We start from the raw sequence: 13,704 nt of genomic DNA on the forward strand, positions 1-13,704 counted from the left end.
CACTGGAAAAACCATAGCCTTGATTAGACGGACCTTTGTTGGCAAAGTAATGTCTCTGCTTTTGAATACGCTATCTAGGTTGGTCATAACTTTCCTTCCAAGGAGTAAGCGTCTTTTAATTTCATGGCTGCAATCACCATCTGCAGTGATTTTGGAGCTCAAGAAAATAAAATCTGACAGTTTCCACTGTTTCCCCATCTATTTCCCATGAAGTGATGGGACCAGATGCCATGATCTTAGTTTTCTGAATGTTGAGCTTTAAGCCAACTTTTTCACTCTCTACTTTCATTTTCATCAAGAGGCTTTTTAGTTCCTCTTCACTTTCTGCCATAAGGGTGGTGTCATCTGTATATCTGAGGTTATTGATATTTCTCCTGGCAATCTTGATTCCAGCTTGTGCTTCTTCCAGCCCAGTGTTTCTCATGATGTACTCTGCATATAAGTTAAATAAGCAGGGTGACAATATACAGCCTTGACATACTCCTTTTCCTATTTGGAACCAGTCTGTTGTTCCATGTCCAGTTCTAACTGATGCTTCCTGACCTGCATATAGGTTTCTCAAGAGGCAGGTCAGATGGTCTGGTATTCCCATCTGTTGAAGAATTTTCCACAGTTTATTATGATCCACACAGTCAAAGGCTTTGGCATAGTCAATAAAGCAGAAATAGATGTTTTTCTGGAACTCTCTTGCTTTTTCCATGATCCAGCAGATGTTGGCCATTTGATCTCTTGTTCCTCTGCCTTTTCTAAAACCAGCTTGAACATCAGGAATTTCACGGTTCACGTATTGCTGAAGCCTGGCTTGGAGAATTTTGAGCATCACTTTACTAGCATGTTAGATGAGTGCAATTGTGCGGTAGTTTGAGCATTCCTTGGCATTGCCTTTCTTTGGGATTGGAATGAAAACTGACCTTTTCCAGTCCTGAAGCCACTGTTGAGTTTTCCAAATTTGCTGGCATATTGAGTGCAGCACTTTCACAGCATCATCCTTCAGGATCTGAAATAGCTCAACTGGAATTCCATCACCTCCACTAACTTTGTTCATAGTGATGCTTCCTAAGGCCCATTTGACTTCACATTCCAGGATGTCTGGCTCTAGGTGAATGATCACACCATCGTGATTATCTTGGTCGTGAAGATCTTTTTTGTACAGTTCTTCTGTGTATTCTTGCCACCTCTTCTTAATATCTTCTGCTTCTGTTAGGTCCATACCATTTCTTCCTTTATCGAGCCCATCTTTCCTGCCTTTTCAAGCTCTCTGGACCATGAGTTCTTAACTCGAAAGTTTAAACCAGGAAACAAGGGGACAGGCCCTAAATAGAGGTCACGACACACACTCCAAGTTCATCTTTTCTTAAAGGTTGGGAGACGCATGTCCAGGCCAAGTCAATGTCCAGTTCACCAATGACCACTCTGTATACTCCTCCAGGGAAGACTACATTGTAAAGACTAACCATACAACCAAATGTTCTTAATGCCAAGATTATACTGATGACTATTTCAGCATCAGGATGGTTCAGAAGGACCTGGGGGTCCCCCGGGGCAGGTATGAACCTTAATCTCTCTGCTCCTCATGCTGGGAGGTGTCAGTGACAAGATCAGGAAGCAGCCTGCTGGGATTTTACCATTATCATCTTCCTGTAAAATTAGATTCTTTGCGTTCCACACAGCGGACGGGGGCAGGGACTACGGATCTGCCGAAAGAAGTGGGGTCGAAACACCAGCTAGTGCTGGTGGCTGCCAGGTCCAGGCCTGGGGTCCATGGTGTCTCGCAGGGAAACGGAGACTGGGAGGGAAGATTCAGAGAGCATGAAAGCGGACAGCCTGGTCCTGAGGGAACAAGGAGAAAATCTACAGAGATAGACAGATGGGTGAATGGATGGACAGACGGACAGATGACAAATAAACTGAAGAGCTGGTGAGTCTCACTCCAAAAGCAGGGTAGCTGCAGGTGGCTTTATGTAAGACCAGCCATCTTGATTCCTTTTCAGAATAAAACAAGGTGCCCGCCGGTCAGAGAAACAGCCTGTGCGCCCAGGAGGAGTGCTGGCAGCGACCAGAGTCGCCTGGTGTTTTGGTGTTTTCATTGAAGTACACAGTTGACTTACAACGTTGTGTTCGTTTCTGGTGTACAGCGAAGTGACTCAGACACGCGTAAGATTCTTTCAGTCTTTGCCATTATTGTTGCTCGGTTGCTAAGTCATGTCTGGCTCTCTGTGCCTCTCACAGACCGCAGCATGCCAGGCTTGCCTGTCCTGCACTCTCTCTGGAGTTTGCTCAAACTCACATCCATTAAGTCGGTGAACCTGGGTCTCCAGGATTGCAGGCAGATTCTTTACTGTCTGAGCCACCAGGGAAGCCCCTTTTCCATTTCAGGTCATTGCAAGACATTGAATACAGTCCCTTGTCCTGCACAGCAGGACTTTGTTGTTTATCATTAACTTATGGTACCTGGTGTTCACTAACCAGGCTTTTTTAAAGAACAGAAAGAGTTCCCTCTCAGATGGTTATAATTTGAAGACGTTTCTTGGCACTTAACAAAGGAGGTGAAAGGTTAAAACCGCACAGGGAGCGAAGTTTCCGCGTCAGCACAGAGGCTGTCTCTGACGGGGGACACACAGGAAGGGGAAGTAAAGTGGGATGAGGCGTCTGCTGTGTCTTGAAAGCTCTACTGTCTTTGAAATGGAGAGAAAATCATGGCAGATGTGGCAAAATGACAAGTTCCTGTAAAATCTGGGAACTGGGTACATGAGTCTCTCTGGTGCCATTTCTCTGCTTTTCTCATTGGTTGAAACACTGCATGATTAAAATTTTACTGGTGAACCCAAAGGTTCTAGACCAAAAGTCTGTGCTGTGTGTCTATATCAAACGTGTGTGCTGTTTGGCCCAGCCCTTCTCCTTCTGGAAACGTATCCTGAGGGTGGAACGAAGGGTGTGCCCAGATGGTGGACACGTAGTCATGAGAATACCCCGGCAGGCATATCTCACGTGTTCAAAGAACGCTCATCACTGTGCGATTGGGGAACCCTGTTTCTGTTTCTTGTATTTTCTAGGTTTTCTACTACAAACACATGTTGCCTCTTGTAATGAGAAAATAAGTTAGGAAGCAGGAGAGAGAAGAGATGAAAGGTGTCTCAGTTATGTTGAAAATTCACTGAGGTGCAGCCTCAGTCCAGCTTTGCAGGATAAACGAGCTATTACCGTATAACCACAGTTAATACGATACACTTACTATGGTTGTTTTCCCCGAGGCAGGTGGACCTAATATTACAATCTTCGGCACTGTGGAATAAAGAGATTTGAATGTCACTGTGCAGTATGACAACAACAACAAAAAAACACCTCCCATGTCTGCAGAGCTCTGGGTATATTTATTTCTCTCCTCCCCAGATTTCATTTTCTGGGAGTGATGCGGTCGTTTATAACCCAGCGGTTCTGAGACGCTCCCACCATAGAACGTATCCTGTGTTTAGAGAGGTAAGTGATCACTGAGATGGTTTATTCTTCTGTCTCCAAGGGGACGTGGACACGGTAACTTGTTTGCCGAACTAATAAATATCCAGAACAATTGGGATTTCAAACACCATAAAGCATTTTAAACAGGGACTTTGTCTCAGGGACACGTTCTCAAATAAAGCTGTATTTTATGTAAATCGACCTTCAAAGGTGGGTTGTTTTTTTTTTTTTAATATTTATGCCTTTTTATTTAGCAAGTTGTATTCCCCATCATGTTACAGAAGGAAATAATGGGGAAAAGCCTGGAGTGTATGAGCCAGATTTATAAAACCCCAGATAGGAAAGGCTTTGTTTTCAAATTATTTCTATGCAAATGGATACCGCTGGCTTCACGGTGGCACTCCTGGCTCTGGAAGGTTCCTGGCCTGCAGAAGCTCTAAGACAGTACTGGACTAGGGAGTAGGCACTGGCCATTGGAAAAGAGGGAAACCCAGCGTCTAAAGAAACTACTGGACTAGGGAGTAGGCACTGGCCATTGGAAAAGAGGGAAAACCCAGCATCTAAAGAAACTACTGGACTAGGGAATAGGCACTGGCCATTGGAAAAGAGGGAAAACCCAGCATCTAAAGAAACTACTGGACTAGGGAGTAGGCACTGGCCATTGGGAAAGAAGGGAAAACCCAGCGTCTAAAGAAGAGGGCTGGAAGGTGTGCGCGTGGGTCAAAACAAGGCCAAGAAGATATGGTGTGTGGACAGGTGAGTCCAAGCTGGTTCCTCCCCGGGTGCCGCACTGATGATGTCACCCGTCCCCGAACTGCGGGGAGCGAGCGAGAGGCGTCGGCACCCGGGAGGAAGGAGGGCGGAAGCTGGCCTCTGGCTCCGCCTGTCGGCCTGGCCCCGTCCCACCCCTAGGGACAGGTGAACAGGTGTGCACAGCAACCTGCAAGGCCCGTTCCTGCCAGGCCTCCGAGAAGGAGCCGCATCCATGTGGAGACCTCCTAGTTTGAGAGTGGACACGGAGAAGGAACTGGAGGGTCCGTGTGGCCCCTGAACTCATGATCAGCACACCAATACCCAGCCAGGCTGCTTGGGTTTGAAGAGACTTTTGCCCCAACTCCACAGCCCTTTCTCATTTTCAGGGAAAATGTTGAGGGCAAGTTCAAGGTAATTCACCGATTCACTCCATAAACACTCATTGAGCACCTCATCCAAAGTTGCACGGGGCTGAGTACTGCTGGGAAAAGCCCAGCGGCCCACACCAGGTGGGCGAGGTGATTGCTTCGGCACAGACCTGGGAGGGAGCGGGGCCTCTGCCCGGTCTCTGCAAGGGAGCAGTCTCTCCGAGGACCACGAATGAGGCCCACACATGTCAGCGCTGCTGCTGGATTCCTGCGTGTCCCCAGCTGATGGCTTTAGAACAAACACTGCTGCAGCCCTCGTTTCTAAACCTGGTCCGTTGGCCCCACGGTGTGAAACGTAGGTAACCTGCTCCTTGGGAGCCTGGATCCCGGGTGGGCAATGCAATCAGGGATGAAGGACAGGAGGGTGCCTGCTGCCGGACTCGTGACCATGCTCCAGCCCAGCAAACCCCAGCACACCCCCTCCCCTCCAAGCCACACTCGGCTGGTGGGCCTCCCGCCCTCCACAGCTGCCAGGGTTCTTCTGGCCAAGGGGGGCCCTGTGCCCCCTTAAGTCCCCGTGGACCCCTGTTGAGGGGCCTGACCTCCGCAGGAGCTGGGATGTGCCCTGGGCACCCTAAGAGCCACCCTCACCGGGGATCCAGGTTACCCAGGAGCCCTGGGCAAGCCTCTCCCTTCATCTTGGACTTCCTCGTTCTGACGACGCTCTTCCCATCTTCCTACCTTGTCACCTGTCACCTCCTCAACAGGGGTGTCCTCTTCACCCCCCTCCATTCAGCCCCCAGCCCCACTGGGTTCCTCCCCCGGGATTCTCCTGACTGAAGGGTGCTGCTGCCGTGCTAAGTCCCGTCCCCCGGCTGAGCAGTGGAGAGAATGTCCTGGCTGCAGGGACCACGTCTCACCCTCCGCTCCAGCAGCTAGAACCGCAAGTAGCCAAGCACACAGCAGGGCCTCTGATGGCCTCCTCCTCAGCTGTCCCTCTGTGGCCACTGAGGGTGTGGTCGCCTTTGTCACCACCATTCGCACCTCCTTGCAAAGGCACCTTCTGCCAGTCGGCACTCTTGGGTGCGAGCCACGGGACGCGGACGGGGCTGAGTCGTGTAGAGGCGGGTTTATTCACAGGCCAGCATGGCTCAGAGAATCCCACCCTGGCAGGAGCCAGGCCCAGGGCCACCCACAGGAGCCAGCCCCCAAGGGCGGTCACCGAAGGGCATGGGGGGGACAGCCCTGCCGCCCTGGACACCCGGCCCAGTAGCCTGAGCCCAGAATGCCATTCACACACAGGGCCCACAGGGGCTGCCCCAGCACCACCCAGCCACAGCCACCCATGGGCCCTACAGGCCGCCAGGGAGAGCACCTCCCGGAGCGCGTCCAGAGTCTGGGCTCCATGGGGCGGTGAAGCTCAGGACGCAGGCCCAGGGCAGGCGAAGCACGTTCAGCTGCGGGGCTGGGAGCCAGGATGGGGCTGTATGGCCCAGCCTCTCTCTGGCCTTGGAACCCGGCCAAGGCCTTCCCGAGTGCCCCAACCAGAGGACAGAAGCAGTGAAAGGTGGGTGAGTCTGGAAACCAGGTGGCTTTGGGAACACCTGATCAGGGCAGATTGGAACTGGGGTGCCAGGGGAGGCCGAGGGGAGGCACAGCATTAGGGCAGCGAGGAGTGGGGTCAAGGGTGGTGGGCCTGGCATGTTAGAGCAAAGAGCTTGCTCGGACCATGGGGAGAATGCCCGCTTGCCAAAGCCAGAGGAAGGGAGTGGTGGGCTGTGGGTCCGGCCTTTGTGCCACCACCCTGATGCCCCTCCAGGGCTGTAACCCCAGGCCTCTGCCGTAGCACCCTAGAACTTGGGGTGGACCCAACAGGGCTCAGGGTCCGAGGGACCGAGGAGAAGGGGACTGCACCTTGACAACGGCGTTTTGGGAACAAGCGGACTCCCAAGTCGTACGCTCATTTTGACAAAGTTACAAGGCCCCACAGCTGCTGGGGAAGCCCAACCCCAGCCCGCCTTCCGGGCTCCTGTAAGCGGCACCCAAATTGTACACATCTCCGAAAAGACTTTAAAAGGGGAGCGTTCACACGGCCTTTCTCTCCACCTAACTTCTCGCACACGTTTATGTGATTAATTTCAGTTTCTTAAAATCTAACACCTTGAAACTTCAGCCCTGCTCATGAGTAATTATTTATAAACAGTGTCATAAAAGGCTGCTTGACTGCCAAGAGTAATCAACTTCTTCAACCCACTTCAAAGGAGATCAAAAAACCTTTCCATCCACAGAGCCTTTTGAGGTTTAACTAGGAGCATGATTTAAAATTCACAAGAAAACCCTTAGGTATTGGAGCTCTAATACACAGCTTTCTTGGACAAACGTTTGATAAAAAACGAAACACACCATTATATACACCATCGCCTGCTTTAATATTGCCCAGGGCTACTGTAAATGCTCACTTTGTACTAAATCTGCTTTTCTCGCAGCGAAGGGGCTGCCAGCCCTGTGTCAATGGCTCCCCCATCCCCTCACGAGCACACTCAGCGCCAGGAGCCCAGAGGCTTCTTTCCTTCTACACTGGCCACTGGCCATGTCACCGCGCATCACAGGGAACCCCCACCCACCCAACACGCAAGCCGAGGAGGCAGGGGGTTGAGTGCCTGGCTGCGGGTGACACAGGCCACTGTACGCCGGGAGAAGGCGAGGCCGACTGGCCCACTAGCTCAGGGCCACAGGAACGCTCGCTGGACACCAGGGGGCCTTCCCAGGCCCCGGTCCTCCTCTAGAACCATGAGAATGGGTGAAACTCTGGCTTCCCTTCTCCTAGAGAAATCCCAGAAGCGTGGTCCTCTCCCATCTTCCTCGTCCTCCCCTCCTTCTCCCGCATCTTTGCTTCACCTGGAGGTGGAGGCCTGGGCATGGGAGGGACACATGCCCTCTCTTTACATAAGTGGTGGGACTTGAGCCAAAGGGCGAAGATGTGCCGGCGTCCCTCTGAGCTGCCAGCCCAAGGCCAGGGAGTGGGGGTGGAGGGCTGTGGGAACAAGTCGACCCCTCCAACCTGTGGTTCCTGGGATCCAATGACTCAAATCGCTGAGACAGTGTCTGGGCCCAAAGCCTAAGACTTCAGGTGTTGGGGAGGACAGCCAGGAGCCCCCCATCCCCAGCTCGAGCTGAACGAAGAGGGTCTGAATTCTCCACCCCACTGGAGAGGGACAGAGCGGTGTCATGTGGAGAAAGGAGGAAGGGCTCTGCGGAGGGCAGCCTGCAGATAAATGGAAGGGATGCTGAGGGGGTGGGGAGGGGCGGCCCAGGGCACAGGACGGCCAGCGCCTGAGATGAGCGCCCAGCTGACGACAACTGCATCGTGGCTAAAACAGAAAGGTGATGTCTAGACTTCAAGATTCTGGCGAAGTAGTCAGTTCGACACTGAAAGTCACAACTGCACAGAGAGGAGCACGACAAAAGCGTAAAGACGAGTGGTAACCTTGGATGTCAGGCTGAAGTTCTGGCGGGGAGGCTGGCGAAGCTGTGAGGCTGGCGGCAGGGGCACACAGCGTGGCACACACACCCCTAAACAGAACTCTTCAAGCCGGAAGTAGGGAGTGCCACCACAACCCAACTCCGAGTTCAAAGCATCCTTTTCTCAAGTACGGTTTTAGTCCGGAAAACTCTCACCAGGCTTCGTGCAAGTGTCCACTTGCACGGCACCACCTGAAGCCCAGCGGGAGCCTCCAGGCCTCGGCGTCCCTTCCGCTGACACCACCAGGGACCAGGCTGGGGCTTGGCCGCCTCCATCTCAGCGGTCAGACATGCCCATTTTACAGAGGAAACTGAGCTTTATTTGGCCTTTTACCTTCTTTTGAGTGTGCTTTGCTTTATTGATTCCACGGGGCTGGGGGGTGGCATGATAGGGGAACACGGGCAGAAGTACCCCCTGCATCCCTCGGTAACACAGCTTAGCAACCCCAGATCCAAACGGCATGGGGGCGGGGTGGGGGGTAAGGCTGCAGGAACACCCTCCTCCACATAACAGAGGCCACTTGGTGAGGCAGGGGCGGCGAGCGGGGGTCTGCAGCAGGACCGCAAGGAAGCAAGGGGGCTTCTCACCCCCACAGAGCAGCGGAGCCTCCCTCCCTCCCACACCAACCAGAGGACCAGGTAACCGAGGCCCCTTAGAAGAGTCCCCGCGGGGCAGAGCGGATCAACCCCCAGCCCCGCCACCCCGGCTTGGTCTCCACCTGGGGCACCTCGGCAGCTCACACCCAGTGTAGACGTGCGCTTCTGCCTCCCTGGAGGCTCAGGGAAGGACAGTGTGGGGTGCTCCAGGCCACATCGCGCTTTCCTGCTCGGGCCTCTGAAACAGCGCCTCATTCTCACAGGCTGGGCCCGCCCAGGACCCGAGGGCAGGCCCTCAGAAGAGGCCAGGGCTGCCTGGCAACCCGTTTGCTCCGAGTCTCCTCTCTCTCACCAGTTTTTGAAAAACTACTTCGCTTCCTTTCTCATGTGAAGCCTCTGCACCCCGCCACGGGCATCTCAGGCCTCTGTCCCTCTCAGCTGCACCACTCATTTCACTGCTGCGCCGGGAGTGCCTTCAAAGCAGTTAATGCTCCAGTGAAAGAAACATCAAAGCTCTGGGCCTCCCTGACAGCTCACGAGGGGCGGCCACGCTCCTCCGCTCGGCAAATCGACCACAGGACAGAGCGCCTCCTCTCCCTCCTCCCTGTCCCAGGTGCCCGCCTTGGGTCTGGCTGGCCTGCATTCACTCGGGCGAGGTTTGGGGGGAGCTCTGGAACTCATTAACAGGAGCCCGTAACAAGACCATCAGGAAGAGCCGAGCGCAGCCTGTCTGGGTAGACCAGAAGCCACACTTACACCTGACAAGTGGAGTGATCACAGAGCTTAAACCCAACAGGCGACATCAGCTGGGGCGTGCCAAAGCATTAATAATTGATTCCGTGGGCCATTCGGAGATTTTCATTTTAATCACTTGGCAAGAGCATTTGTATGAGTTGTGCTCCAGAAGAAATTAAGGCATTTTTTTCAATTAACCACCTCCCCAAGTGGTCAAAACCTGTCCCCACCCCTGCTCTGACCTCCCTTTTATTTTAGGCACAGGGAGGGCAGAGTGGTTCCCAGGAGGCGGAGGGGAGGGACAGCTGGGAACTGGGGGAGGGGGAGGCCCACTCTGGTGCTCACCATAATCGTTGTCTCGTTGCAAATGATCAATCATGAACGGGATGGGGTCCTTGGGCTGGTGGATCAGGAGCTGCTCCAGCATGTTCTGTGGGCACAGGGCAGACACTCAGGGGGTTGACGCTACATGAGCACCCAAGGCCCCAGGCTCTGGTGGCCAAGCAACCTGGCATCACTATGGATACCAGTTATGGGACCTGATCTCTTCCCTGCCTCCCACCCTAGTGGGTGTCTGCCTTGGTCCCTGGGAGCAGAGGTATGAGGGAAGGGCCACATGGGTTTTGCTGGGGGTGGGGGCACCTGGAAGGAGGCAGAGCTGGAGGGAAGCGCCCTTGACTCAGAGCAAGTAGTCCTGGGGCCCTTGCCCCTCAGCTCCTTTGTGGCCCCCCCAGACCAGCCTTCTCTCCACCCCTCTCCTGCAGGGCACCCATCCACCCCTCAGAGCCATTGTAGATGCTGCTCCCTCAGCATGAAACACTTCTCCCCATGACGCTCACTAGGTCAATCCTGTGGCACGCTCCTGCAGCCCCTACGCATCCCCTTTATTGCCTCACCCACATCTCAGTGCCCAGCACGACCACAGAAGGGGCCCCACACAGAACGTGTGCCGGGTGACATGGCCATTGCTGCTACCTGTGTCTGTCCAGTGTGGGACAGAGTATGTACTAGCCAGGTATCTAAAGAGTCCTGGGATTGTCTGGCCACTTAATTCTAAAGTAAAGCAGCTTCCATGGTTCTAGAACAAAAGGCACAGAAATGAACCAGGTGGCTGAGAGCAGCGCCAGTGCACGAAGGAGCAGCCTTCTGCCCTAGGGACAGGCAGGCAGGGGCTGCAGCCCTTTGCGGGCAGACGGAGAACAGCACAGCAGAAACAGCATTGAACGGCGAGAAGGCCCAGCCCCGCTCTGCATCCCACCGGTCCCTTCCCCTCTCTGGGCCTCAGCTTCTACACCTATTAAGACACAGCTGGACACGATCCATGGTGCTATGGCGCTGGTGAGACCGTGTGAGATGATTCTAGATAGCTCACAGATGAATATTCTAAAGTTCACTTTTACACAGTTGTAAATCTAATGTGTATTAGAAAAAATCAGTACATCAAACCTTAGGATGAGGTAAAATAAGTTAATTTTTTTTGAGTGGGCTGATTTAAAGAAATGAAGTTAAAATGGAAATATGCTGTTGGTTACATGAATCTATACCTGTGATAAAATTTCACTGTGTGGTGTGTGCGTGTGCTCAAGCTCAGTGACTCAGTCACAACCGAGTCTTTGCAACTCCATGGACTGTAGCCCGCCAGGCTCCTCCGTCCATGGAATTTTCCAGGCAAGGATACTGGAGTGGGTTGCTATTTCCTGCTCCAGAGGATCTTCCCCACCCACGGACTGAACCTGCATCTCCTGTGGCTCCTGCACTGGCAGGTGGATTCTCTACCACTAAGCCATCTGGGAAGCCCCAAATTTCGTAGATTCATACGAAAAAAAAAAAAAAAAAAGAGTGCTGGTAAAAATGGATGAGATTCAAATAAGGTCTGTAGTCTGGTTAATAGTATTGTGCCCCCGTCAGTTTGCTGGTTTTGACAATGAGCTGCCCTAGGTTAGATTTTAGTACCGGGGGAAGCTGGCGGAAGGATACACTGCCCTTAGGTTAGATTTTACTACCGGGGGAAGCTGGCGGAAGGGTACACTGCCCTAGGTCAGATTTTACTACCGGGGGACGCTGGCGGAAGGGTACACTAGAGTTCTTTGCTACTTGTGTAACTTCCGGTGGGTCCAAAATCATTTCAAAATAAAAATGCTGAAAAATGAAAATGATGAAAAACCATGTGGGGAGCACAGAAATTACTAAGGACTGGAAACAATGGACTAAAAGCTTCCTCAGGCTACTCCTTCCAACAATTGCTATGAGGGACACCAGATTCCCTAAGAGCAGACCAGGGTGCCCCTAGGACTTGCCCGTGTACTGCCTGCCACCACTGAGGACTTAGGACTCAGCTAGCCATCTCCTCTACTTAGGCCACTCGGTCTTAGCAATCTCTTGTGCGCCCTCTATCAGTGAACGCTTTCCAAAGGAAGCCTATGTCCTATGTCCAGGAGAGAGAGAGACGCGGGTTTCTTACTCTGAGCTCTGCTCTGAGCTGTCAGACGCTCAAACAGCCACAGGCATCACTGAGGAGGTGCCTCTGGGGATCGGGGTCTACCTGGAGGAGCAGACAAATGCTCCAGCTTCCCTCTGGCCCTCAGAACCTCTGAGTGGCTGAGAGATCCTCCAGTCCAGCTCCTGAAAGCTTTCACTTCCCCAGGATGCCTCGGTGGGGAAGATCCCCTGGAGAAGGAAATGGCAATCCACTCCAGTATTCTTGCCTGGAAAATCCCATGGAGAGAGGACCCTGGCGGGCTACAGTCCATGGGGTCGCAAGAGTCAGATACAACTTAGCGACTAAACCACCAATCCAAGATGCAGAAGGGAAACCTGGAGAACAGGCTGGGGAGTGGCTTTGCCTCAGGTCACACAGGCAGTGGGTCAGTCAGGTCGGGAACTCAGGGTGAGGGCTTGGAAGCTTCCCTGAACTCTTGGCTCTGAGGAGAAAGGGCCGGGTGGGAAAAACTGCCTTCCACACCACACGGCTGCTGTCCCAGGAGGTGGCCTTTCTCAGAGGATGGAGAGGCCACCTTCAACTCAGACACTCCCCAGCTCAGACACAAGACCGCAGCCAGCCTGGGAATGGTCAGCACACGATGAGTCCCTTGGAAACCACCTCTTGCAACCTGGTGTTTCACAGACAAGGGAACTAAGAAAAAGGAAGGAACCTCTTCCAGATCATCGACCTGACTGGGTCGGAGCAAGGGTCCAGTCACGGCCGGGAGGGCCTGCCCCCTTTTCCTCCCTCCAGGACCAGCCGAGTATGGTCAAGGAGCATCTTTCGGTCGAGGGGTTCCTTGGGGGTACGATGACACAGTCGTGTCGGACACCCCAAGTCGGGCGGCCTCGTGGCTAACAGACGTCACCCCTCCCAGATGTAGGGTCGCCAGCGCGCAGCCGGACCGCCGCCAAGACGGTCCCCGGCCACCGCCTGGTGTCGCGATGGGACAGGGCTGCCCGGGTCACCTGCATCAACTCGAAGATGTGGTTCGCCTCCCCATACTGGGGCATTTGCGGGGGAATGCGATGAGGGGCGGTGGTCGCGTCCATGCTGCCTCGCAGCGCGGCCGCTCCCTGGGGACCGCTGTCGCTAGGGCCTCGCGTCATCAGCAGGCGCCGCTCCCTAGGGACCGCCGTTGCCAGGGGCGCCACGCCGCTCCGTCATCAGCACGCGTTGCTCTCGCACCGCCCCCCCCCCCCACCTCCTCCGGGGCGAGGTTGGCGCCGGGTCTGGCTCCGGGTCTCCTCAGCCGCATGAAGGAAGTGCTCCCCAGCTCCGGCCTCGTCCCCCAACTCTGCGCGCCTCAGCGGGGAACCCCAAGTCTCCTCCTGCTGCGGTCTCCTGGCTCAGAGGGCCCCCTCCTGTGCTGAGACACCCCACAGTATCCCGAGGGCACATCGGCCCGGGAGAGGCGGGAGGCGGATCCTACTTCTGTTTCCGCCAAGGCGCCCTGGCCCAGGCGTTCGGTGCTCCTTGAGCCACTCCAGCTCCGCTCACTGGGCCTCAGTTTCCCCGTCTTTAAAAGGAAGACGCTGGGGTAGATGGGCCGTTCAGTTCAGGCGCTCAGTCGTGTGCGACTCTTTGCGACCCCCATGGGCTGCCGCACCCCAGGCCTTCCCTGTCCGTCACCAACTCCCGGCGATGTGGGGCAGGGTGTTTGAAAAAGGAGGGACTGCTGTATCCCTCGACCCCGGGCCCAGCGGGCAGTTCCTGCGGCGTGGGCGGGGCTGCCACGTGACCCGATGGCTATGGCAGCGGCGGTAACAATCAGGCCCGCGGCCCCGCCCC

At 54.4% G+C, this 13,704-nt stretch overlaps 1 protein-coding gene across 6 annotated transcripts in view; it reads right to left on the bottom strand.

Annotated features, from left to right (window-relative positions):
• AK8 (adenylate kinase 8) overlaps positions 1-13,590 on the bottom strand; it is a 136,415-nt gene extending 122,825 nt beyond the window's left edge. Inside the window, exons 1-3 of one of the 6 annotated variants that reach the window (NM_001206250.1) lie at positions 12,882-12,983; positions 9,777-9,861; positions 3,233-3,282 (exon numbers count right to left, since the gene is read on the bottom strand). In NM_001206250.1, the coding sequence (NP_001193179.1) occupies positions 3,233-3,282; positions 9,777-9,861; positions 12,882-12,965 (219 nt within the window). In that variant the 5' untranslated portion in view covers positions 12,966-12,983. Of the gene's footprint in view, positions 1-3,232; positions 3,283-9,776; positions 9,865-11,892; positions 12,765-12,881; positions 13,027-13,345 lie in introns of those variants that run through there. The other 5 variants (XM_059891497.1, XM_059891496.1, XM_059891498.1 and 2 more) reach the window with 5 other exon arrangements.
• Positions 13,591-13,704: the final 114 nt, after the last annotated feature.

This window comes from Bos taurus, chromosome 11 (assembly GCF_002263795.3).
Source record: "Bos taurus isolate L1 Dominette 01449 registration number 42190680 breed Hereford chromosome 11, ARS-UCD2.0, whole genome shotgun sequence".
NCBI classification, from domain to species: Eukaryota; Metazoa; Chordata; class Mammalia; order Artiodactyla; family Bovidae; genus Bos; species Bos taurus.